The sequence below is a fragment of the Hibiscus syriacus genome, unplaced genomic scaffold, assembly GCF_006381635.1.
Source record: "Hibiscus syriacus cultivar Baekdansim isolate YM2019G1 unplaced genomic scaffold, ASM638163v2 tig00111095_pilon, whole genome shotgun sequence".
NCBI lineage: Eukaryota > Viridiplantae > Streptophyta > Magnoliopsida > Malvales > Malvaceae > Hibiscus > Hibiscus syriacus.
Window position 1 is genome coordinate 9,591,692 of NW_024062980.1, and position 27,977 is coordinate 9,619,668.

Consider the following 27,977-nt stretch of genomic DNA (forward strand, 5'->3'; position numbering starts at 1 on the left):
CTTTGGGAGGAACGAATGTTCTGGAAACTAGAAGGCTAAACGGAGATCAATATCTCTTTAATGGCGTAGAGGTCAATGCAGAATATTCTTTTTATTTCTATTTTGACCTCGTTATTTATTTTATTTAGGGATTGGACTCTTCTATTCCTTTAATTTTCTAAATGGCCCCTCCTTGTTTTGTTTCTTATGGATTAGGCCAATTCAGAAAGGTAACAATTAAAAATTAAAAGTTTATATATACATTTGATACATGAATTAGGCACATTCATTCAAGTTAGTACTTAAGGAAATTTTCTCTTGAGTTAGTATATCATCAATTTTTTCAGTATTGTTATTAATGGTGTTAACTTTTATATTGTGATAATATAAGATTGTGTTATGTGTTAAAGATGATTTCATCATTTTTTTCAAAAAGGTATTTAAAATAAAAATATATTAAAAATTATTCGATTTTCCTTACCAATTTCTCTCCAATCAACTACTCTAGTGTTTTTTTTTGTTGGAAATGTCAACTACTCTAGTATTGAAGTTTGAACTCAAAATATTTTGATATAATAAATGTAAATTGTTTTTGAAATTAATTGAGTATATAAAAATAATATAAAATTCAAACAAACTTAAAAACTATGTTTTAAATTGATTTTTAACTTAGCTGAACTTTTCAAATTTATGATCATTTTCGCAATTAAAAATTAATTTTTACAAGTTTTATGGCAAACAAAATCAATCTCCTCACAAAATGATTAAACAAATAGAAATACGACTGATCCCTTCAACCCTATTAGTGAAAAGGATAAATCTCTTTTTCTTAAATGATTAAATATACACAAGGTGTCGAGCGTATGTCTTTGGTTTCAATTTAGTGCTTAATATTTATTTCGTTCCAGTTCGGTATCTAACGTTTCATTCCATAACTCAAATTGGGTCAGGCCATGATGGAACGTTAATTTTGGTAGTTAAGTGACACTTGTCACAACCTGGTAATTTTAAAAAATTTATTTAAAATTAAAAAATTAAAATTATATATATATATATATATATATATATATATATATATATATATATATATATATAAGAAAACACAAGTTTTGAAATAAACACAAAACTTTGAAAACCTTTATTTTAATCCCTAAACTCACGTTGGTCGTCGCCTTTTGCCATCGACGAAGCTCCATCTGACCTCCCCTCGGCGACCAAAACCCCCATAAAAGCGTGATCGATCGACGGTCGATTGAACGTTGAAATCGTGTGGGATCACGATTTTCATCCTAGGATTTGCGGGATATAAAACGTTGATTCGTCATTGATTGGCCGTCGATCAATCACGATTTCATGGGGGGTTTTGGTCACCGAGGGGAAGGGAGGTCGAGTGGAGCTTCCTAGACAGCAAAAGGCGGCGGACGGCGTGGATATATGTGTTGAAATAAAGGTTTTCAAATTTGTGCCTATTTCAAAATTTTTGTTTACTTTTTAAAAATATATATAATTTTAATTTTTTTAATTTTTAAAATTACCTAGTTGTGACATGTGTCACTTAATGGAGGAAGTTAACATCATTGACGGCTCGAACACCTAAATGAGTAACGGAATGAAATGTTGGTACCAAACTAGAACGAAATAAATGTTGGGTATTAAACTGAAACCATACGGAGTTGGGGTGTTGAAAAATACTTATTCAAACTATTTGATCCGTCGATCAACTGACCTAGTTAAAAATCATTAGATATTTATAATAAAAAAATATGAATTTACGGATTGAGTACTCGACCTACTATTTTTATGGGTTTTCGGCTCAGACATGATACACAAAATTTCAACTAAATACTCAATTACTCGTTACCTGTCACCACGGTCCACTGTCGCATACCAGTTCCAACCCCTACTGCAAATTACACTCAAAACAAGCAGTGAGGCGTAATCTAAAATAGCTGCTAGTATATGCCTTTATTTATTTGTATAGCAGATTAATGTAACTTCGGAGTGAGGCGTAATCTAAAATAGCTGCTAGTATAAGCCTTTATTTATTTGTATAGCAGATTAATGTAACTTCGGAGTGAGGCGCAATCATAGTTAAAATTGCTCAAGTATTCATTCGAGTCTGAACTTAATTTTTGCAAACATTAAATCATTGTAAGGACTGTTTTTAGTTTGTTAATTTATATTTTTCTTGAGAGTGAACCAAGGCAGCGGAGACTCCTCATCCTCAATACGCAGAGGGGATTACAAGGACCGACCAAATCGATGATGAATTCACATGGCACATCAATAGCAGAAGAGATTGTTTGGACCTATACTAATTACACACCCCCTTAACACCTCCTTATATCCTCTGCCAAGTCGAGGATTCCAAAATTGTAAAGCCACCTCTCCTTATGAGGAACGACCCTCGACGAAGGACCACTCACTACTACGAGCATCATAAGCAGATGGGACATTAAACCGAGCGATGCGTATTCCTCAAGTGCACGGTGGAGACTATTAGAAATGGGGCATTTGTCCCAATTTGTGCAAGGAAGTGGGCACCGAAATGAGGTATAGACGATACATGTTCGGGGAAGCATCGATTAACATCTGAGTGATAGCTGGTAACCCCAACAATCGACAACTAGCCTCTAACTACAGAAAGCATACCGATGACGAATCTTCAGGTAAACCCCAAACAGGTATAGAGAATATCTCCCTCCTTATACTCTGAAATGTGAAAGTATCCTAATTTTACATCGAACATCGAAGTTATCATTCCTCTACTTAGATACTAGAATTCTTTGACGATATCTTTCCTGTAATGGATGCTCATATCTGAGTACTCTGCTTGTTTCTGAGAACATTTAAAAACGTTGGAAACTCTCCACAGCATATTTATGGGCATAAAAATAAGGGTAAAGTATAGTAATGGTCACTGAACTTTTCTAAAGTTTTCATTTAAGTCCCCCAACATTTAGTCCGTTTGCAATATGGACCCCAACGTAACCGACCATTCGAAGCCGTTACACTGTCGTTAGTATGTTTGCAATATGGTTACTGAACTTTTCAGGCGCTTGCATTTAGGTCCCCAACTTTTAAAATTTGCAGCATAGTCATCAATTTCATTCTAAACCCCAAATTCCTTTTCAATCTCAAATTTCCTTTTTCGCTTCTCTCTTCTCATTTCTAGCGTAACTTTTTAGTCGATGATGCATGGAAAATTCTAATATAACTTTGAATTATGTGGAGGTGTTGACTTTAATAAGGGTCCATTGAGAGAAGACCAGACCAAGGGACTATCAGGACCATCAACGATTCAAGGTGTAATGTTAGGTACAGGTCATCTCTGGTGAAGCATAAATGTTCGATGAAATGCTTGTGAAAATAAATAGGGTTAGAAATGCAGAGTTAACAAATACTACTAAGAAGAACTAAGTATCATTGTTGAAAGTCACCAACAAAGCTGTAATTATTTTGTATAAATGACATATAATAATTTATTCGTTTAATCATTGTGGTTAAAGATTTTCCAATGGATAATCAAATATAATAAACCCCAAACAGCGCATTCACCTCTCAGTCTCTTTCACAACTCAAAAGACATCATGACAGGGTCAAGTAGCTGCTCCAAATATGCTACCCTATCATGACGACTTTCGAGTTACGTGCATGCAGAATTTTCTTCTAAAGCTATAATTCAATACAATTCAACTGTAAAATTTCAAAAACATGTAAAAGATCCAATTCATTCACTATATATTAGTCTCACAATCAACATGAACTTATTAAAAAGAATACAAGCTCACAGGACGCCGAAAACCACAAGTCGGATCAATACAATTCCCAATAAACTAGTACTAGCAGCCTCTCGAATTAAGCCTGGCGATTTCACTATGTCGATACTCACAACCAATTCCCTAATTTAAAGAAAAACCAAACAAGAAGATAAAAAAAATTAGCATAGGACCCTATTTCACTTCTATTCTGATGGACTAAATATCTTTCATAAGGAGTACTAAAAGTTTTGATTAAGAAGAAAGAAAGAAAATTAGATGGTTTTGGTTCGAAACTAACACTGAATATCTAGATCATTGACATGCAGTTCCAGAAACATAAAAATTTCAACAAAAAGCACACAATGCGAGCTGAAATAGGAAAGTTCGAAAGAGAAAAATCTTACTTCCAGATAACCCAAAAGAGAAAATAAATACCTTATTACAAGTGAGGGAAGAGGCTAAGAAATAAACGCAATCGGTGTTGCGTTCTAGCAATTCTTCCTCCATTTTTTCTTTGTAAATAAAAAGTTGAAAGACAGAGCACTGCTTGGATTTACAATTTTACATGGCGGAAAATTGAAGAACAAAAACCAAACGAGAGTGCATGCGAGCGAAAGAGACTGAGATGTGAATGCGCTATTTGGGATTTCATTATATTTGATAATCTGTTGGAAAATCTTTAACCACAAGGATTAAACGAATAAATTATTATATGTCATTTATAGAAAATAATTTCAGCTTTGTTGGTGACTTTCAACAATGATACTTAGTTTATCTTAGTAGTATTTGTCAACTCTGCATTTCTAACCCCATTTTTGCTCACAAGCATTTCATCGAACATCTATGCTTCACTTGAGATGACATGTATCTAACATTACACCTTGAATCGTTGATGGTCTCATAGTCCCTTGGTCAGGTCTTCTCTCAATAGGCCCTTATTCAAGTCAACACCTCCATATAATTCAAAGTTATACTAGAATTTTCCATGCATCCCCGACTGAAACGTTACGCTGAAAATGAGAAGAGAGAAGCGAAAAAGGAAATTTGAGATTGAAAAGGAATTTAGGGTTTAAAATGAAATTGAGAATTGTGTTGCAAGTTTTAAAAGTTAGGGGACCTAAATACAAAAGCCTGAAAAGTTCAGTGATCATATTGTAAACGTACTAACGGTAGTGTAACAGCGTCAAACGGTCGGTTACATCAAGGACCATATTGCAAACAGACTAAATGTTAGAGGACTATATTGCAAGTTTTAAAAGTTGGGGGACCTAAATGAAAGCTTTAGAAAAGTTCAATTGCCATTACTATACTTTACCCTAAAAACAATTGCACCCGGTCCACGATTTGTCTACTTGCTTTTTGACAAAGTAACGCTATTAAATGTTGGACCTAAACACATTCATAAAGCTTTGAAAATGCTACTCTCTACTATTATCCTAGAAAAGCATTGAGAATACTCTGCGAATCATACGCATAGGTGTTCAGATAACTCCGTCCATGCCAAGAGTCGGTAGTTTATCTTTGTATCCGACTTAAGACGTTACAAATCTCTTTGTTAATCTCAAATCAAGTCATTGTATGACTTTCTCATGATCAAGGAGAGAAATGTTACACCTCTTTCAATGGACAATACCTCTAATATTTTAGGAATCCTACGTTATAACCCTTTTTATTTGACTAACGATTGTAGTTCTAAACTTTGATTCAGATACTGGCAAACCATCACTGACAATTTAACATGTTAACTTGATCAATTTACTTTATCGACCTACAAGCAACAATCATTATTTTATGACTAACACTTACACTAAATTTGACACCTACACGTACCAAGGATCAATATATAATCCTGAAGTTATAGAGAGAAAATGATTTTTTTCTCTCTATTTCTTTCTTCTCCTTGAAGCCTCTGCATTTTTATTTTAAGTATTGTTTATTATCTTCGATGTGCTAAGAAAATAATCAGTTACAATTCTATGTTCATAGGGATGGCAATGAGTCGAGTCAGATTTTTGTCTACTCCGACTTCTACTTGACACTGTAAAATTATAACCCGATTCTTACTCAACTTAGAGTTTAGTATTATTTAATTTGAAGCGACTCTAAAAATAAAGTATAAACCTGACTCCAAACCAGTCCAATATATAGTACAGAAAAAAAATACAAAAATTCTCAAAAATACCTTAACGACACCAACGTTCTTCTTTTTTACTACGAATTCAAAATCCCTAAAAAAAACAGAGATTCTGAATTTTCGGTTAGGTAAAAATCTGCACTAATGCTTCTCCTTTTCTCTTCATACGTAAAATATATTGATTTCCTTAAACTAAAATTTTAAAACAAAAAAAAACAACTATAGTAAAAATCATTCTAGATTTTATAGTAGAAATTCATAAATTACAAAAGAAATAATAAAAAATTATTTTTTATATAAACAAAAATAGATATTACAAAGAAGTTTAAATCGAAAATCAAATAAAAGAAAATATCATAAAACTCATAAATTAAAAAACTCAAATCTTTAAATAAATTAACTCTCAAAATTTAGTTTTTTCTTTGAACAAAAATGGAAAAAAAAAATTAAAATAGAGAGAAGATCAAGTAGATAACGAAACAAAAAATTAACTAAAAATATGTTACTAGGGATGGTAGACAGGTACAATTTCATGGATTTCGCATCATACCCTCTAAAATTGGGGTGGGAATGGGTATAAGTTTAGTGGGTAGTGAGCGGGTGTAGATGTAAAAAGTCATACCCGCTGTGGGTAGTGGGTAGGTGATGGATTTGAGACCTTACTTGCCCTGCATCCGTGTAACACCCCCAACCCGTATCCGACCCGGATACGAATCCGAGGTATCACATTGACTTTTCAAAATCATTCGCTTTCATAAAATAATTGAAAATAAAATTTTATATATTAAAATTAAACTGAATAATTTACATAATTACAATAAAAAAGATTTATAAAATCAATCAGAGCATATACCATTTCAACTTATAATTACATGCCAACAATATTTCATATAACAAAAGAACCTACTATTTATAATTCTTCTGATCTGATTCTGGTAATGATATACAGTCCCAACTTCTTATCCTTGCTCCTCAGATTTCTTTGATCATACGTGTGAAACACTTATGCACTAAGTCATAGACTTAGTGAGGCATAGAAAATGTATAGTAAAACTCTCATTACTTGTTCATATTCTAAATATTTCCTATAATCATTTAAAGAAACTATAAAACATTATCATGTCCTTAAACATAGTGCACATATAAATATATATGTATGTTATCATCAGCATCAATCATCATCCATATCATGATAATAATCATTATTCAAAATCAAATAATCATTTAATGCATATAATCTTGCAATTAACATTTGTAAAACATCATACAATTAAAATACATGACATTACACATAGTTTATTTATGTTATCTCTTTTATTAGCCCATGGCATACTTTTGAGAACTTAAGGTATGTGCGTGCATTGAGGTTGTGCACAAATGATGTCACCACAGCTCGTATAAATTGCACCGAAGTGCCACATGGAATGTCTCAAAGGACCACCTAGATGTCCTGAAGGACCACATATATGTCCCGAAATGACTACGTAGAACCCTCGACTCTTGGCATGCCAATTATACCCTTAGCTCTCATAACACATACTTATGGGCTTTACTGTTTACACATTTCACATTTTCAATTTTTCACATAGTTCTGTATCACATATATTATATCACATTTTCTCATAGTCACATAGATCATCACATAGACATATACTCACATAGCTCATGGCACATAGCTTATATCATTCTCATGTAATCACATAGGTCAATGTTATTAAACTTATCTTACTTTTTCATTTACTCACATAGGTCATTTATTTCAGTTCACATAGATTACAATGTAGACATGTATTCACATAACTCATGTATAGTAATGCACTTACCAAATAAACATATGCATGTACTCATGTACAAAAAGAAATCATATTAATAATACACTTGCATTCAATAAATCATGAAATCAAACATTGGAAATAGACTCATCGCAAGTCTTTTTTCCATATGATCATATTTCATATTAGCATGCACTCACATTAGCCTCACTTAGTCCAAACTAAGAACTTAGCACCTTAGATTTGTCTTACAACTTTGAATCGTCCAGATCTTACTTTCGATCAATATCTACACCAATATACGATCTAAATAAATATCAAAATTAATAATACTATAAATCAATCACCAATAACTTGAGCTAAACAAAGCACTTAATTCATAATTTCCATATGAATAGTATCGATACCCTAGGTACAGTACCGATACTTCCCTATTGTGGTATCGATACTACACTTAATTATTGATACCCTTATTACATTTTGGAATTCGACCTTTAAAATGGTACCGATACTTAAACATTGGTATCGATACCCTTGGTACCGATACTACTATTCCAATATCGATACTCTATGAAGGGTTTATCTACTTGCTTTATAGTACCGATAATGTTCATCCAGTATCGATACCTAAACCCAAACATCACATATATTTGTTTTGGGGTATTGGTACTGTTCATCCAGTACCGATACCCCTTGCCCAGAAATCACATTTTCCCTTTCGAAATTCTACCAAAACCAATCATAACCCTTACTTTTAACTCCTTTCAAACCTTTAAACTATAGCCTACTTATTGCGACTAATTTACCACACTATAACAAACTTTAACATCCAAATTTTCCATAGAACACTTAGAACCAAAAATCACACCAATTATTCAACATGTTCTAAATCCATTTCTATTACTTCTAACTTCTTAATTAGACCATTGACAAGTCAAATATAACCTCCAAATTCATTTACAAACTCTTTCTCAACAATTTACTCAAAAACTCTTTTTACAAATTTCTCCATAACTTATCCATCTTGTAGTTTTACTCAACATTAAGCTTTTCTTAAGCTTATGTATCACCTAGAGACCAAAACCCAAACTTAAAATTCAAGAAACAACCAACTAAAAAAATTCTTACATTTAATCAAGCACTCACGGTGAAAGAAGAAGAAGAGACTAAACTTCCAGACTTTTCTTTCATTCTCCCTTTACTACACGTGGAAATATACAACACCACAATCAGTTTTTAATTATTTCTTTATCAATTGACCAATATGCCCTTTCCACTTCCAAACTTTTCTATCAAATCCCACACCAAAATACTCCAATTAAGTCCTTAAACTTTTAAATTTTCCCAAATTGATCATAAAGTTTCAAAAACTTACATTTTAGTCACTATCATTATTTTGGGGATGTTACAATCCTCCTACTGCATATCCACTCATCCACTAACTACTCATATAAATTTTTTATCATTATGAATTTAAGTATAATTTCTGATATTATTCTATAAATCTTAAGATTTTATAGAACATGATTTGTAATTTAACCAAATGCTAAGGTATAAATATTTTTAGAATTGAAGATCATCATTTCTTCTATCTCAAATTGGTGGGGATAGGCGGGTACATATGGGAACGTGATGAGTAGTTGATATTTTGTTAGGTAGTGGTGTGGGGATGGATCTGAAAATACACCCACGTGGACGGGTGTGGATTAAAAATTTTGTCCATTGTGGGTGGTAGATACAAAAATATTGGGTGGGCATAAGGATGCGAAAAGGGGTATCCACACCCTCCTCACTCGTTTTCCATCTCTATATGTTACCATTCAAGTTAAAATATACAAAAAATCATGTAGATTATGTAGAGAAATAAAATTTGAGGGGAAGAATTAATGAGAAGTTGAGAGAATAAATCAAACCTGTCGTAGAAGGACAAAAATGAAAAGATAAAAACCTTGAAACATTATACACATTTTTGTAAATAAGCTAAATTGTATATTATAATTTAAAAATTTTAGATTGAGTCAGGTCAGATATTTTTTACCCTAAATTCAACCTCGAACCGAACCCAAAAATATTGCACACTAAATCCTATCCGACCTGATTTGAACACAAAATTTTAAAGAAAAAATTTGTTTCAGTCGGTCGAGCTCCGTCAGAGTCGAATTAAGTTGCCATACCTATCCATTTAAATTAAAAGAGATATAATGTTTATAGTCAACATAACACACATGATTACCATCAACAAAAACTTAATTAATGGCCGAATTGGAATTTTTTTTAATGTTTTTTTAAATTAGATTAATTTAAGTTTAATATAGATATTTTTTTATTTGGGTTAAATTTAGTTAGATCTTAATAATTTAATGGGTCAAATGTGGTTAAAAATAGTTTTTTTCTTAATTCTTAATGGGTTTGAGTTTAAAAATATGTATTTAATATATATAATATATTAAATATATTAATTTTTGTTTATTTTGATTAATTAATTGATTTCGATCTGAATTAACCATTAACTGAATATTAAAAAACATTAATCATTTCTCGATCGAACAAATTCGATTATCGACCAAATTAATCAAACTAATTTAATTCAATCAATTAATTCGATTAATTTCAAGAAGTAAACACTCGGGTTTATGTCATTAGTATCTTTTGTTTTATAGAAGGAATTAACATTAGGATGATTCTTTTGTGCATGACAAGCAGCGACGAGTATCACTAACGACGAACACCATTAATTTAATTTATTAAAAAATTCAAAGGACTCAACGTATAATTATAAAATAGTTAAAAATTTAAGATAAATTATTTAAAATAAAGGGTAAACTATACTAGTGACCACCTAACTATTGGCCTTTTTCATTTTGACCAATATTTTTGATTTTTTTTTTCAATCTGGTCACTCAACTATTTAAATGCATTCAATTAAGTCGTCCGTCGTTAATATTTAACGGATAACTGATGTGACATTTAAAATATTTTGTATAATTACACATTTAGTCACTGTTACTTACATATTCTATCAATTTGGTCCTAATTTTAATAAATTAAAATATTTGATATAATTACACATTTGGTCACTATTATTTATAACAAAACAAAATATTTACTAAAAATTCCATTTATGGTTATCAAAAGCATCCCGTCAATGGATTAATTTAATTACCAATAATTATTGTTCAACAGAAGCACAATTGTTTCATAAATCTACATGCATGTCACGAATTTTCAACAACAAAATTGTTACAGTTAGGAGTACAATTACCGAGCCAAACTTATTAAAGGAGTTGAAACACAAACCAAGTTTCAAAATCAAAGAAGCACAATTGTTGCATAAATCTACATGCATGTCAGCATTTCAACAGGGAAATTGTTACAATTAGGAGTGCAATTACCGAGCAAACTTATTAAAGGAGTTGAAACTCAAACCAGATTGAAAATCAAACTCAAAATTGAACCGATCACTATCCAAACTCGATTACAGATCGTCTAAGTAGAACATAATACAAACTCTAATTACAACCCATCTTACAATAACATAATATAATCATATGAACATGGATTAATTTAATTGCACACAAAACTTATCAAATACAAATATTTCAACAAATATATGAAGTGTCTAAGGAACATAGATTTTGTTTTATTATAAATATAGAATATGCCGTAACTTTTAAAATCTTTTAAAATTAAAAAGTAGAGGGTTAAATTTATTTTTTTATTAAAATTAAGACCAAATTGATAAAATATATAAGTAACAATGACCAAATGTGTAATTATACCAAATATTTTAACTGCTACATCAACTTCTCCATTAAATATTAACGACAAGTGGCTTAATTGAATGCATCTAAATAGTTTAGTGACCTAATTGAAAAAAAATCAAATATATTGATAAAAATAAAAAAAATCAAATATATTTTATCATTTATTTTAAATAATTTATCATTAAAATTTTAATTATTTTATAATTATACGTTGAATCTTTTAAAATTTAAATTTTTATAAATTAAATCAATAATACTAATGATCACCGCTACTAGGGGTGTAAACTAGCCAAGTCGAGCTCGACTCGAACTCGAAAACTTTAAATGTAAGCTCGACTCGACTCGAAAACTCACGAGCCTACAATTTTCAGGCTCGAATTGAACTCGAAGGAAAATATTGAAACTTGACTCGAACTCGAAAAGGCTCAAATTCAGAAAAAAATTCAGAAGCTCAATTGAAGCTCGAGACTCAAGCTCGATTGAAGCTCAAACTCGCCCACTAAGTATGTTGAAAGGAGGTAGCTGCCGTTTATTTATAATACCAAATAAGTGGTCCACTCATGTACTTCCCCAATGTGGGATATTGCTTCAGCACAATTCTACCGAGCTCTCTAACCTGATTCAATGTTGTGAGCCCTCCTCTTCTGAATTAGTTCTATTTCGTTTTATAATTGTTCGTGAAGTTTTTTTCTGTTGGGTTTTATTCACTTACATTTTTGGAAGATTTATGATAAATTTTGGTTAAATTTGGAATGATTTGCTATATAGTATACAGTAATTGTGGAGACAGATGAACAAAGCAGTAGGGTTTGCATTGGAATGCAGATTCTCTGGAATTAGAGTTCTTAGGTTTCCCGACGAAATTGTAGCCTTAGAAAGAAGGAGATAACCTTTCTACATTATAGTATCTTCATTTTTGATGCCATTGCTGTACACTTTATTTTCGATTTGAAAATGGTTAGTAAGAACTGCAGTATGTTCTTATGAATGTAGATTCAGTGGAAGGCTAAATTTAGCTGTATAAATTGTAAATGCATGTTATTGAAATGTTCAAAAATTGATGTTATCTTCATTCTTTTTAACTACAAATATCGACAAAGAACATCATCGATTTGCTCCATTTGTTACCTATGAACAATCCCAGAAGGAAGTTTTAAAGGTTAACAGTTTCGAAATTCGTTTTAAATTATCTTAGATGCAGTCATTGCCTGATTCCGTTGAAGTTGCAGAAATTTAGTACAGTTATCATTTGCAATATGCTTTTTCAATTCAATTTTGAAACGGAGCATACCCCTTTTCGACCAATCATGTCTGCATCCTAGTAGATTGATGATCCAATCATGTCATTAAATATTTTCAATTGAAAAATGCAAAAGCTAATTATTTTATTCACCAGTACTGTTAGTTTGATTGATGATCCAATGACCAAAATCTTGGATCATTACTAATGGCTGGGTCTCTTTTTTCCACAGGCGTAGCTGCATAATTAACTTCATGTCTTACCAATCATGTCACCAAACATTGAAAACTGGAAAAAGAAATCAGATAACAAGTTAGTCACGTCGATAACAAGTTTAATTTTATTAATTTAATTATAATTCTAAAGTTAGTATATTTAACTTAAATTTATCATCACATTTAGGTTTATTTTAATTTAGTCTCTATTTAGAATTGTTTTCTTTATTTAGTTGTGTATATTTATTTTGCATATTGATATGTTTATGTATAAGTATGCGAATGATTTATTTAGGAGTCACATAACATCATTTTGCATAATTTGTATGTTACCTTCATGTGCATAACTTAACCCCTATTACATAATCAGATTAAGAGTTTAGGGTTTATGGGTTAGGGTTTAGATTTAAGATTTAGGGTTTAGGATTTATTACAAAGACATTAATTAATCGACTTGGTACCGATTTATGAGATAAGTACAATATAGTATCTTGATATTAAATGCTAAAACCCTTGATAATTATGATATTTGAACTCGAAACCTCAAAATATAACAATAATTTAAAAAATTAATTATTAAAAATATTATCATTAGAAATATATTAAATATTTGTCCGATAAATACTTTTTTATTAATTTAAAATAAATATAAGAATATTTATTCAAAAATAATTTTTAACTATTTTCAATTTTTCTATTGTTTAGCTATTTTTTTCTTATTTTTTATTTTATTTTTCGACGTTGTCAAGTACTTGTTCAGTAAAAAATTAAAAAAAAAAGAAAAAAATCAACCAAACACGTGCAATTTAACATGTGCTTAATTATATGTGCTTTTATTTTTCTTTTAGTAATATACAATGTAACAATTAAACTTAGATTGGTTAATTAAAAAAATTAAAATTTAAGAGTAGTTGTATTATGGAATTTTTAATATATATTTAAAATTTTATAATTATTAATAGTATATTTTTAATAATATAATTTTAAAAAATCTAAAATTATAATATAACATTTTTTTTCGAGTTGCTCACGAGCTTTTTGAATCGAATATCGTGTAACTCGTTTCGGCTCGTTAAGAACTCAAGTCGAACTCGAATCCATTCGATCTAAATATTTATCAAACCTTGATCAAATCGATCTCGAATAACTCGAGATCTGTCTCGTCTTATTCGTCTTATTTACTACCCTAACCGCTACTCATCAAACACAATAGAATTTTCCCATTATAAAACATAAATATTTCTGTCTTTTACATCTTAAAAAAAATTAAAAGTCATAGCTCACAACAACTGACAAATCCCCGTACGTGGTCTTCTATCAATGGGCAGACGGGCAGCTCCAATAAGTCCACAAGCGCGTTTCTCACTCCCTGCCCTTGCCCGCTTAGCTGTATCTCATTCATTTCCCACTTCCCTTCAACAAAAGTAAGACTAGCAATTCTGAAAGAAAATAAATGAAGAAACCCTTTTCGACGTGTCTTGTATGTAATTGGATCTGTCAGTCAATCGTATGTGCAAGATTTCTTGAGGGAAATGGGGACATTGAGTTTCTTGGGATCGAAAGTTATGACACATTCGATCTTCTTGTGGAACTTTGGCTTCACCAATTTGCCCAGCACATAAGCTCTTGTTCGAACAACGAAGTTGAGTTTAAATGAAATCGGAACCGATGTTGTCCCCGTCGAACTGCTCAAACTCGCTCCACCTCCGTACATAGGAACCTTGTTTCCCATCACTGTTACAGTTACAGGCCTTTGGCTCTTCCTGGATTGATGAAAATTCTTCATCTGAAACACCGAAATGGAACGAAATCATGAGGTTTTGATCCAATGTTAAAGTAGATTTCTTTCGGTGTTTTTCAGGTGGAGGGGACTTACGGTTCCTGAAGCAACGGTGAGCAGAGAATATGATAGATCTAGGGGAGTCGCTGTTACATGGACGCCAAAAAATGTTCCAGTGTTGCGATAAATGAACTTCACTGTTGAATTCATGGTGATCATTTCGGTTGCCACACCTGTGAAATCTGAACCAGCTTGGATCTTGAATTCCTCAATTTTTATACTCTGCAACAACAAAAAAGGATTAAAACCCATATAGGAATACAATCCAACAAGATGAGAAGTATACTGAGATTACAAATTACCTTCATTATGATCTTGGGTTTTTGTGGCCTGCTAGCCCCCCAGAGAATCAAAGAAAACATGGAGAAGAGAATAAAGAAGCCAAGAACAAAAGCTAGAATATAGCATCTTCTGGGGAGACTTTTATCGCGCTCTCCATCTGCAAGCAGTCCTTCTTCTTCAATCATATCGTATTCTTTCCACTGCTTTTGTCCCTTTCGATGTGCTCCCCTAGACGAGCCGTCGTTCTGCAAGACCTTGCCGGATCCGGGCTTAAGCGACCCCGAAAACCGACTCGACGAGGACTCACGTGAGTGGCGCCCCACGGAGGAATGGGAGTGCGGCGGTGACCCCGCGGGGCTCAGGATCGGCGTCGAACGGAAAGACGTTGCGGTCTTTTCTCCGTCATGGGAATCGCGCGATGGGCTCTGCACGTAATAAACCGGACGCCGCGGAGACCTGGTTGGCGATGATGTGTCGAGGCTAGTCACCTCTGAGTCTGTCTTGGCGTGCATCTTCGGCGGAGGTTCTCTCACCCAAAACTGACCAGGAATCTGTCTTTTGTGTTGGTTTATGAAGTAGATGTTCGTACAATTTCAGGGTATGTTTTTATTTTTGTGGATTTGGGTGAGAGCTTGATAGAGATGGTTGATTGTGGACTAAGTATAGGACGACCAAAGTGGGAGATGAAGACAAAAGAGATACGTGTATTGATTTTAGAAAAGTGAAAAAGCAGCGAGGGACTCGTTACTTGACAGCCATGTTACGGTTGGCAGCTTTGGTTTTGAATGGCACCACCTTACAATTATTGTCCGCCGCCCGCCAATGAGAGGGAAATGATTTTTGGGCTTATGGATTTTGTGTTTGGACATCCATGGACCATGTTTCAGTGATGACTAATGGTAAAATAGGGGCAACTAAAAATAAATTAAAATTACGGGTCTAATTTGATATTTTTCCAATACAACGTTGGTGCTGGTACACTCAATCGAAGTTTCATTGGAACGGTGACTAGGAAATGGTCTGACTTTTGAAGGCAAATCAACATTTCCAGAGTGTCCTATTAAGAAATGCATCTTTCAACCATGGTACAGGTGACTCAACAAGCTAGGATCAGTAAACAAGAATGAAACCATTGGAAATCTAGTAGTCTTCCTCTTTCTACTAGAAATTGGGTTGGAGATCTAGAATGGACGTAAGATTTTATGTTGAGATGAACTTAAATTTTTAAAATTTTAAGGGGACAAATTTAAACTTATAAAATTTTAAGAGGAGAAATCAGGTTTTCAATAAAAAATCTATAAGTTAATTTTAAATGTTTAGAGGAGATATTCCCTCCATGCCGTCCCCTGGTCCATCCCTGTTGGAGAGTATGTTAAAGTTGAACATAAACCAAAAGTAAGTTTAGGTACAAAACCTGCACCAGAATTGACTTATTTCTCTTCAAGAGGACCAAATACTATAAACCCTGGCACTTTGAACCAGATGCCATTGCTCCCGGTGTCGACAATATTGCTGCAGTTTCACCATTTTCGAAAATAAGAATTGGCGACTATGCTTTGGCGGCAGATTATACATTCACTTCGGGCACATCGATGGCAACCCCACATTTTCGAAAAAGCAGTGTATCCTAACTCGATGATAGAATCCGGTGACTAGAGGATGAGCGGAGAAGAAAATGAACAATAAAAAAGGAACTGTACTGAAAAAGGGAAAAGAGATATAACAGAGAAACGAAAGGAAAAATAGAACTTCAATTCAGAAAACGTATAAGTTCAACCCAACGTACAACAATGCAACAAATGACTATTTAAAGCCCAAAATACTGAAGCCCCATATGGCTAACAAAAATAGTAACGGCCTAACAGCCTGCTTAACAGATTAATCGACCAAGAGTCGTGTCATTTATATACTCGGATATTTTCCCGGTTTGATTTTTCCTCTGAAAGTCAGAAGTAGACACAACACCAAGCTGAGAACGCAACCGATTGAAGTAAGCCAGATGAATAAGTTTGGTCAGAATATCAACCACCTGTTCATTCGAGAGCAAAAAATTTAACAAGAAACCGACCAACAATGACTCTCTCTCGAACAAAATTAACATCAATCTCCACATGCTTGATGCGCGTGTCGGAACAGTCTTTCGGTTGGACCTGAAATTGGGCTTCGACTTGAATTGATTGGGTTAGAGTCGCCACCGATCATTTATTTTATTAAATAGATAGATCGGATACCTTATTTCTTACTTGATCTGCATCTTACCAAAGATGTGTCGGATTCGGGAGTCGGTTACAGTCAAGGAAGGATTAGCACCCTTGAACCGCCCTTTCGGTACCAATTAATTTATCGGTTGTCTTTGATTGCAAAAAAAATTAAATTTAAATTTAAAATACCCGATTCAAATTAATTACCTTTGATTAGTTGGAATTCTTCTAAAAGAGTCAAAAATGTTAGATAAAAGATAATAAATAAATCAAAAAAAGAAAAAAGAAAAAATACAATAAAATAAAATAAGATAATATAAAAAACTAAATAAAAAGGAAGGCAATAAAAATAAAAAATTCGGACGCAATCGTGTTGAAGTTGATGATGTAAAACTACACATTTAACATCTTTAGGAAACTGTTAACAGATTAAACAAGAATTTAGCATGGTAGCCAAGTATAAAATATACGTACTTTCCAGGGATGAAAAACGAGTGTAGAAAACTTCATATTTCAATTCACCGTTTGCAATGTCAGAAGCCCGCCATAAACTCGATCGAAGCATGTTGCTCCACCTCATCATCGGCAACACCAGATGATTGGCGCAGATCTTGGAGTCTTTGCGGATGACCTTGCTCGGGTACTTCTTTATCCATGCAACCCAAACAGTGGCCGTAATGGCGGTCACGTGTGCCATCGTCAAAGGATTTCACGACCATGGCTTTGCGCTCGGCTTATCGACCTTGGAGGACGATGACTGCTTTGTTGGGTTTAAGAAACTTAACCATGGAGAATACGGGTGCAACGGCTCTGAATCGATGGATTCTAATGCATCAGATGCCCGGTTGAGTGAGAATGGAGGCCATTGGAACCATTTCGTTATGGGTGTGTTCTGTTCTCCTCCAAATCGCCCCCTCCATTTTCGTTTGTGCAGCCTCATTTAATCTTCCTTTTAGTATGTAAGCACCTTTTCCCTTCCCAGCATTTGCCATGTTTCCATAACACTATTTGATGAGCTAGAACCAAGTGCATATCTTCATCAACTTCGTGTGAATCATGTCCACTACGAGGCACGATACCAAGCAAATAAGACGGTTCCTGCTTCACCGTATACACGAAAGATTTCTCGACAGCCACCAAAAAAAGCATCGGAGTAAACCATGGTTGGGAAAGTTCGATCACCGATGCTTCAAGTCCACGCATCCCACGCAATGAACTGCTGGTTCTTCCATTAACAGGGTTGACGCTACTTCCGTTGGTGTTGTTGGAGCAGTGGGGTTATAAAAGTGTGACAATGGTGAAGAGAGAAAATGAAGAGGGGCGAAGTTGATCCAAGCAAGAATCTCAGATCTTCCCATGAAGTAGGCCCCATCCATAATTGGATTGCCTTGAACCCCCCCTATTTGCATTTTTACAACTAGTTTATATAACAAGCCTAGCATGTCGAGAATCATGGAGAAAGATGATAACAACCTCAACTGCCCTCTTTTTTTATGGTGTCGTGATCCTTATCCAGTAAGTGGCAACCTAAAATCCACTTTTTAAGGACCCACAAAGCCATTTCTCTCAAAGTCACCGGATTTCATGGGATTCCAAGTAGATAACTAACCCAATATATATATAAAATAATAATAGTAATTAATAATAAGAATTAATTATTATAATATTATATATATATATTTTTTTTTAAACGCGGTCAAAAACGGGTGTCTACAGCTGCCCCTCTTTGCACATTCTTGTGTTAACAAGAATAGGGCAAAGACGAAAAAGACAACCAGTTTTTGTCCAGTCTTCTCAAATGTGATTGAGCTTCCTGGAATTGGGCCTCTGTTTTCTTCTCGGTTTAAAGATTTCGGCTTGAAAATTCTTCTAGAAAGTAGTTCACCACTGTCATCGAGCTGAATGAAATCGAACTCGTCAGGTCTTTGGTTGGCAGATAGCCCTTCTCGACTTAAGCTATGCTGCAAATGATGTGCCTCGGAGCTGAGAGTAGTCGAACTCGAAGGTCTTTGGTTAGCAAATAGCCCTTCTTGCCTTGAGCTATGTTGCAAATGATGTGCCTTGGAGTTGAGCGTAGTCGAACTCAAAGGTCTTTGTGTTTCAAGAGAAACATTTTCAAAGGTTTTTTTGTGTTTCAAGAGGAACGATTTCAAAGGTTTTTTGTGTTTCAAGAGAAACGATTTCAAAGATTTTTTGTGTTTAAAGAGAAACTGTCTCCATGAATGCAAAATTTTGTTTCAAGAGAAACATATTGGTTGGTGTTTCAAGGGAAACTGTCTCGAGAGAGACAAAATTTGTTTCAAGAGAAACCGTCTCAAGAGAGACAAAATTTGTTTCAAGAGAAATTGTCTCAAGAGAGACAAAATCTTTAGTTTCGAGGGAAACCATCTAAAGTGACACAAAATCTTCTGTTTCAAGGGAAATAATCTCAAAGGTGACCGATAATCCACTTGTTTCTGCATGTTAAAGAAATCCTCTCAGAAGCTCTAATCGTTGACTTAAGGAAGTCAAATCTGTGGATGGCATGATTGCTTGTGGGCACGATTCCCTTCGTCGTGAAGTTGAAACAGTGGGTGACCCCTTCGCCATGAAGTTAAGCCAGGAATTGGATATCATTCGTCGTGAAGTTGAAATTAACTCTGAAACTAGAAAGTTTGTTGACAGATGCTCCTTCTTTGAGTTGGATATCCTTCGTCGTGAAGTTGAAATCCAATCTAAAGATGGATTCTGCTCGTGTGTACGATTCCCTTCGTTGTGGAGTTGAAATTGGTTCTGGAACTGGAAAATTGTTTGTTGACAACCAGCCGTCCCTTCGTTTGTGAAGTTGAACTTGCGTTGTCTTGAGTCCAATATCATTCGCTGTGAAGTTGAAATTGGCTCTTGAAATTGGGAAATTGTTTATTGACAACCAGCGGTCCCTTCGTCGTGAAGTTGAACTTGCGTTGTCTGGAGTCCAATATCCTTCGTTGTGAAGTTGAAATTGGCTCTGAAATTGAGAAGTTGTTTGTTGACAACCAGCGGTCCCTTCGTCGTGAAGTTGAACTTGCGTTGTCTTGAGTCCAATGTCCTTCGCTGTGAAGTTGAAATTGACTCTGAAATTGGAAAATTGTTTATTGACAACCAGCGGTCCCTTCGTCGTGAAGTTGAACTTGCGTTGTCTGGAGTCCAATATCCTTCGTTGTGAAGTTGAAATTGGCTCTTGAAATTGGGAAATTGTTTATTGACAACCAGCGGTCCCTTCGTCGTGAAGTTGAACTTGCGTTGTCTGGAGTCCAATATCCTTTGTTGTGAAGTTGAAATTGGCTCTGAAATTGAGAAGTTATTTGTTGATAAACAGCGGTCCCTTCGTCGTGAAGTTGAACTTGCGTTGTCTTGAGTCCAATATCCTTCGCTGTGAAGTTGAAATTGACTCTGAAATTGGGAAATTGTTTATTGACAACCAGCGGTCCCTTCGTCGTGAAGTTGAACTTGCGTTGTCTGGAGTCCAATATCCTTCGCTGTGAAGTTGAAATTGGCTCTTAAATTGAGAAGTTGTTTATTGACAACCAGCGGTCCCTTCGTCGTGAAGTTGAACTTGCGTTGTCTGGAGTCCAATATCCTTCGTTGTGAAGTTGAAATTGGCTCTGAAATTGAGAAGTTGTTTGTTGACAACCAGCGGTCCCTTCGTCGTGAAGTTGAACTTGCATTGTCTTGAGTCCAATATCCTTCGCTGTGAAGTTGAAATTGACTCTCAAATTCAGAAATTGTTTATTGACAACCAGCGGTCCCTTCGTCGTGAAGTTGAACTTGCGTTGTCTGGAGTCCAATATCCTTCGTTGTGAAGTTGAAATTGGATCTTGAAATTGGGAAATTGTTTATTGACAACCAGCGGTCCCTTCGTCGTGAAGTTGAACTTGCGTTGTCTGGAGTCCAATATCCTTCGTTGTGAAGTTGAAATTGGCTCTGAAATTGAGAAGTTGTTTGTTGACAACCAGCGGTCCCTTCGTCGTGAAGTTGAACTTGCGTTGTCTTGAGTCCAATATCCTTCGCTGTGAAGTTGAAATTGACTCTGAAATTGGGAAATTGTTTATTGACAACCAGCGGTCCCTTTGTCGTGAAGTTGAACTTGCATTGTCTGGAGTCCAATATCCTTCGTTGTGAGTTGAAATTGGCTCTGAAATTGAGAAGTTGTTTATTGACAACCAGCGGTCCCTTCATCGTGAAGTTGAACTTGCGTTGTCTGGAGTCCAATATCCTTCGTTGTGAAGTTGAAATTGGCTCTCGAGCAAATTGTGTTGTTTCGAGAGAAACTTTCAATCTGTCGAGTTGGTCGAAGTGTAGCTTCTTGCAACATGAATCTTTAAACGTGCTTTTGAATTGAGTATCCTTCGTCTTGAAGTCGAAACTTGACTCTAAAAGCTGCAAAAACGTGTATGTTAAAATGATGAATGTGACGCACCTAAGTATGTCTAAGATGCATGCAACATGAATGAATTATGTGTTATCTCTTCGTACTTTGTCTGCCAATCTGGTCCATGGAATCGATCGTGCCCCATTTGCTTCTCGAGCTTGGGCTTTATAGACATTTCATATCTGAGATTGTTCTGTTTGAAAATGTTTTTCTCATTTTTCTTGTTTCAGGAGAGAAAACGATAAAAATGCTGTAAAATATTATTCGTAATTGAATCAAATTATAAACGTGAGTTCAAAGAATATCAAAGGAATCAATAGCTCTTTTAACGTTTTCAGAGTTACAGCTCTTTGACTAGTGTCAAATGGATGGGTTGGCTTTAGCTTGGCCTCCTTTATAAGGTTTTGGGGAAAAAAATGTCATTTTTTTTTTGAAATATCGCAACATGCTTTGGCACTTCAATTGGGTGCGGACAAAATGACACAACTAGCATGATCACTTACTAGACCTTTTATTTCAGTCCTCTGAAATCTTCTATTTGTTCAAGCTTTGTAGGCTCCTCTAACAAAGGCAGTGCAAAAACATCGGTCTAAAAATGAAATTCTTGAGTGCTCGTGTGTAGTTGACTATAACAGGTGTTCCTTAACTCCCTTAGTCCATTTTACCGAAAATTTCTTGCTTAGATAAATTTGATTTAATTTGTCGTTATCTGACTAGCTGAATCCATAAAGCCGGGGCGTTTAACCAATTGCTTTAGAGGGACAGCTTAATATTATAATCACAGTTATCAAGTTAACTGAAGGGTTCATCTCATCACAGAGTCTTCAGCCTGACAAGAGCAGTGGAGCAAACACCGAATTGCCAAGTGTCCGAGCAATGTCATGGTTTGAACGTAATCTACTCATAAGGCCAGGGCTTTCAAGTTTCCTCTATAACCAATTGCCTTAGCGGAATAGCTCAGTTTTTACGGATTTAATTTCCTAAGATTGTCAAGAAGAACCTGTTATAGCCTAGGTGTTTTTTGAAAGTCAAGGAATCTCATCTTTAGAGTTCAATTTTCAAGCAACTGACCTAAACTGGATTCACCTACTCGACTCTTTCATTTGTAAAGATCATCATCATCATTGAACGTCTTAAATAAAAAACATAGTAATTGTCATATGCAAATGATGCCCCGTGTTGTCCGCACCTTATGAAAGGAAAAGGGTATATTGGTTGATTACAAGAGTAGGGTATGGTGTTTGAGGGTATATTTTGGATAAGGTCAAAGTCCTTTTTTTTTAAATCATGTTACTTTGTCAAAGATCCGTAACTTTAAACCATTAACAGAGTTTCTTAATTCAAATGATATTCAAAGAATTGCAAGTTTGCAAATGTGATTTATTGCTCGCCATCATTAAAGCAACATAAATTTATTTAAAAGTCCTTGCAAAAACTTGAGAAAAGAATGAAAAAACAAATCCAAACAGAATGGCTCAAATGATGAGATGATATGCCTCACTTGGATGCCCCCAAGTTGTTGAAGTCGATCCGATTCTTGTTACGTATTTTCTGTATGACTCTCTTGATGGTGGAGTAATTCTCAATAGTGCACCCTGGGACTCCGCTATGATTTTCGCAATGAGCGTTCTCATCATACTACCTGGGGTACGGGGCTTCATGGACACCACGTGTGCATCAAACAACTGTTGGTAAAGCTCCTTATATGTCATAGGATCGGAATGTTCTCATTTTTGATGAGACATGTGAATGTAATGAAAAAAGGGAATCATAATGCGAATGTAAAGAAAAAATAACAAAATGCACAATATGTCTGAATGTATGATGCATGAAATGTTCGAGGCATTGATCCGAAAAATGTGCCTATTATTCTGAATAATCCTTATTGGGGACAAAAATGTTACGTCTGAAGAGACAAAAAACTTTTTTGATGGTATAGATCCTGCATAGCCTCTGGAAAGTTGATTCGTCTTCCGCTTTTTCACCGGTTGAATATCTTGTCGAACCATTCCAGTTCCTTTGGCTAAACTTGTGCGGGTAACGAGTTGCTTGCCCCAAAAAAGGTCTCGAATGACTGCATCTCCGGCCTTCGCTCTATGCCGAGCTCGTTCCAAACGAAAGTGCCATTGGAGCCCTCAATCCGAAGGTTGTCGACCTGTTCTTGGAATTAATCAATAATGGTTTCCGGCTTAGCTAGGGTTTCACCATCTTGTTCTCGTAATTTTCGAAAGGACTCTCCTGGTCAGTAACCATTTCCTCGTCTTGCCCCTGCAACTTTTGCCTCTGAGTATTCTTTGATCACGGTTGGACTTCTGAGCTTTTTATCTCTTTGTATTATAACCCCTTTGTCCATTAATGCAGATTATTTACGTTTAACAAACACATTTTTGGTGGATCAATACCTCGTTTTAATGATGCGAATGATAAAAAAAATGCCAAAGAATAAAAATGAAAGGAGGAAAAAAAAGTTAGTGAGATAATGATGATAAAAAATGATAAAAATGAAAAGTCTTACCCCACATGATATCTACCCCACATGCTTATTATTCCTACCCGGACATGATCTCTATCCTGCATGCTAATTTCAAACAAAACCTAACCACATGTTTGTCTAGTTCGCATGCTTTGAACAGAAAATAAAGCAGGAAATAAAACAGCCTAGGGTTTGGAATGAGGTTTTGGGGTGGGCTCTAATTCCCTGTACTCTCCCGGTTTAGGTTCTAAAAAGGTACTCGAGTTCCCCTTGTCGGTGCCCCCTTGGGCTTGCCAGACCCTTAGTCCTAAGCCCATTATAAGCTTGTGTGGACTAAGTTAAACTCTAGAGGAAACATTCCCTTATGCCCATACGGAGAATGAATTCACACGAAGGCATAAGGTATATGAATCCCGAAGGTTACTTGCTAGGCCCATACGGTGAATAAATTCACACGAAGGCGTCTCTTTCGCCCCCACTTAAAAGGGTTCGGAGCTCGGGTATAGAGCCTGAGATAGAAACTTTTCAAAAATCTGAAATCATTGAAAAATGTTAGTACAACTATTTATTTGAAAAATAATCAAAGGTAAATAATCGGAACCGAATAAATAAATTAAAATTTAAACTTACAATTTTCGCATAAAAAAGACAACCAGAAATTAATTATGGCCTGACTCACTTACCTATCCCCAGCAGAGTCGCCAAGCTGTCGGAACAGTCTTTCGGTTGGACCTGAAATTGGGCTTCGACTTGAATTGATTGGGTTAGAGTCGCCACCGATCATTTATTTTATTAAATAGGTAGATCGGATACCTTATTTCTTACCTGATCTGCATCTTACCAAAGATGTGTCGGATTCGGGAGTCGGTTACAGTCAAGGAAGGATTAGCACCCTTGAACCGCCCTTTCGGTACCAATTAATTTATCGGTTGTCTTTGATTGCGAAAAAAATTAAATTTAAATTTAAAATACCCGATTCAAATTAATTACCTTTGATTAGTTGGAATTCTTCTAAAAGAGTCAAAAATGTTAGATAAAAGATAATAAATAAATCAAAAAAAGAAAAAAGAAAAAATACAATAAAATAAAATAAGATAATATAAAAAACTAAATAAAAAGGAAGGCAATAACAATAAAAAATTCGGACGCAATCGTGTTGAAGTTGATGATGTAAAACTACACATTTAACATCTTTAGGAAACTGTTAACAGATTAAACAAGAATTTAGCATGGTAGCCAAGTATAAAATATACGTACTTTCCAGGGATGAAAAACGAGTGTAGAAAACTTCATATTTCAATTCACCGTTTGCAATGTCAGAAGCCCGCCATAAACTCGATCGAAGCATGTTGCTCCACCTCATCATCGGCAACACCAGATGATTGGCGCAGATCTTGGAGTCTTTGCGGATGACCTTGCTCGGGTACTTCTTTATCCATGCAACCCAAACAGTGGCCGTAATGGCGGTCACGTGTGCCATCGTCAAAGGATTTCACGACCATGGCTTTGCGCTCGGCTTATCGACCTTGGAGGACGATGACTGCTTTGTTGGGTTTAAGAAACTTAACCATGGAGAATACGGGTGCAACGGCTCTGAATCGATGGATTCTAATGCATCAGATGCCCGGTTGAGTGAGAATGGAGGCCATTGGAACCATTTCGTTATGGGTGTGTTCTGTTCTCCTCCAAATCGCCCCCTCCATTTTCGTTTGTGCAGCCTCATTTAATCTTCCTTTTAGTATGTAAGCACCTTTTCCCTTCCCAGCATTTGCCATGTTTCCATAACACTATTTGATGAGCTAGAACCAAGTGCATATCTTCATCAACTTCGTGTGAATCATGTCCACTACGAGGCACGATACCAAGCAAATAAGACGGTTCCTGCTTCACCGTATACACGAAAGATTTCTCGGCAGCCACCAAAAAAAGCATCGGAGTAAACCATGGTTGGGAAAGTTCGATCACCGATGCTTTAAGTCCACGCATCCCACGCAATGAACTGCTGGTTCTTCCATTAACAGGGTTGACGTTACTTCCGTTGGTGTTGTTGGAGCAGTGGGGTTATAAAAGTGTGACAATGGTGAAGAGAGAAAATGAAGAGGGGCGAAGTTGATCCAAGCAAGAATCTCAGATCTTCCCATGAAGTAGGCCCCATCCATAATTGGATTGCCTTGAACCCCCCTATTTGCATTTTTACAACTAGTTTATATAACAAGCCTAGCATGTCGAGAATCATGGAGAAAGATGATAACAACCTCAACTGCCCTCTTTTTTTATGGTGTCGTGATCCTTATCCAGTAAGTGGCAACCTAAAATCCACTTTTTAAGGACCCACAAAGCCATTTCTCTCAAAGTCACCGGATTTCATGGGATTCCAAGTAGATAACTAACCCAATATATATATAAAATAATAATAGTAATTAATAATAAGAATTAATTATTATAATATTATATATATATATATATATATATATATATATATATATATATATATTTTAAACCCGGTCAAAAACGGGTGTATACAGCGCGCATGAGTTAGATTAGGTGACATGGAAACTATGGAAGAGTTGTTGCACCAAACAACCGTTTTCCTACAATAGACACACCAATCTCAGCCAAAAGTTGCTCCAACTCGACCAATTCAGAGACTGTGTTAGCAACACTCCTATTTCGGCTTCACAAGTTGACCTTGACACCACACTTTGCTTCTTCGAACACCAAGCTACTAGGTAGCCCCCGAGAAAAATGCAGTAACTAATACTTGAGCGTCTATTTTCAATCGACGCTACCCGACCCTCATCCGAATAGCAAACAAGATCAACTATTTCAAAAGAATGATACACTAAATCATAATCAACAGTACCGCTTAAATACCTAAGATTATATTTGACAGCTTTCCAATGCGCATCCCTAGGACAATTCATATATTGGCTAACTTTATTAACCACAAAAGCTATGTCCGGTCTTGTCATCCTACCATACTGTAATCCACCAACAATACTTCTATACAAGTGAATGTCATGAAACAACTGCCCTTCATCAACGAGTAACTTGGGCGTCATAATAATTGGAGTAGGAGTATAATTAAAAGACACCATGCTAATCAATAGAGTTGATTCAAGTAGTAATCAGATTGATATCGTTTAAATAAAATTTCGGGTTCAAGTCCTTGTTTATGCATAAAATTCTCGTTGGGAGACTCATTCACTAAAATCAGGTGTGCGGTGTGAATCAATCTAGATTAATCAGAACAATGCCTTAAAATCGGGAGGGCAATAAAAATAGAAAAAGAAAACCATGCTAACCCTTGATAACAACTCAAGGATATAACACTTATGATTTAACACAAGACCGAGGACTGTTAAATCTCCATGCTAAGAAAAATTCAATTTGTCCCATGTCTTTTAATGAAAATTCAGAGTTAATAATTCTCACAATAGTATCAACCTCAACTCCATCATTTCTAGTAAGAATGATGTCATCAACATTCACCATTAACGACACTTTGAAGTTGTCACTTTCCTTAATAAATAGAGAAGAATCTGTTTTATAATTCACAAAACCCAATTTGGATGTAAGCACACTATCATGACACTTTTTTCCTCTGCTTAATTTAGAGTCACGCATTTGACAGAACTCAAAAGAATGTTTGAAAAAGATTTGGAAATGTTTGAAAAAGATTTGGAAATGTATGAAAAAGATTTGGAAATGTATGAAGTCATCATCGACTTTTGGGTTAGGTATGTTGAGAACCTAAAAAACGTCATTTTAAAGAACTTTAATAAAAACTTTTAAAAAGACAGAGTCGGTATGCGTTTTATGAAATTTTGGGTTCGAGAGTCGATTAAGCTCGGGGAAAGATTAGCACGCACAGAGCACCCAGAATATGTATTGTCAATTATAAATTGTCCCAATATTAAAAAATT

The 27,977-nt window shown here is 35.0% G+C and overlaps 2 protein-coding genes across 2 annotated transcripts; both read right to left on the bottom strand.

Annotated features, from left to right (window-relative positions):
• Positions 1-14,360: 14,360 nt before the first annotated feature.
• Positions 14,361-15,584, bottom strand: LOC120152589. The gene is made up of 3 exons (XM_039164784.1): positions 15,008-15,584; positions 14,742-14,927; positions 14,361-14,651 (listed from the first exon to the last, which is right to left on the bottom strand). Exons 1-3 carry the CDS (start codon positions 15,497-15,499, stop codon positions 14,367-14,369), a joined length of 963 nt encoding a protein of 320 aa, XP_039020715.1. The 5' UTR covers positions 15,500-15,584; the 3' UTR covers positions 14,361-14,366.
• Positions 15,585-26,642: 11,058 nt separating this feature from the next.
• On the bottom strand, positions 26,643-27,113 carry LOC120152881 (uncharacterized mitochondrial protein AtMg00810-like). Its single transcript, XM_039164983.1, has one exon. It carries the CDS (start codon positions 27,111-27,113, stop codon positions 26,643-26,645), a length of 471 nt encoding a protein of 156 aa, XP_039020914.1.
• Between the last annotated feature and the right edge of the window lie 864 nt (positions 27,114-27,977).

Coding starts and splice junctions, on each gene's coding strand:
- LOC120152881 (XM_039164983.1), bottom strand. CDS start 27,113: ATGACGCCCAAGTTACTCGTTGATGAAGGGCAGTTGTTTCATGACATT.
- LOC120152589 (XM_039164784.1), bottom strand. CDS start 15,499: ATGCACGCCAAGACAGACTCAGAGGTGACTAGCCTCGACACATCATCG. Junction 14,928..15,007: donor AACCCAAGATCATAATGAAG/GTAATTTGTAAT, acceptor TTGTTGTTGCAG/AGTATAAAAATTGAGGAATT. Junction 14,652..14,741: donor TCACCGTTGCTTCAGGAACC/GTAAGTCCCCTC, acceptor TCGGTGTTTCAG/ATGAAGAATTTTCATCAATC.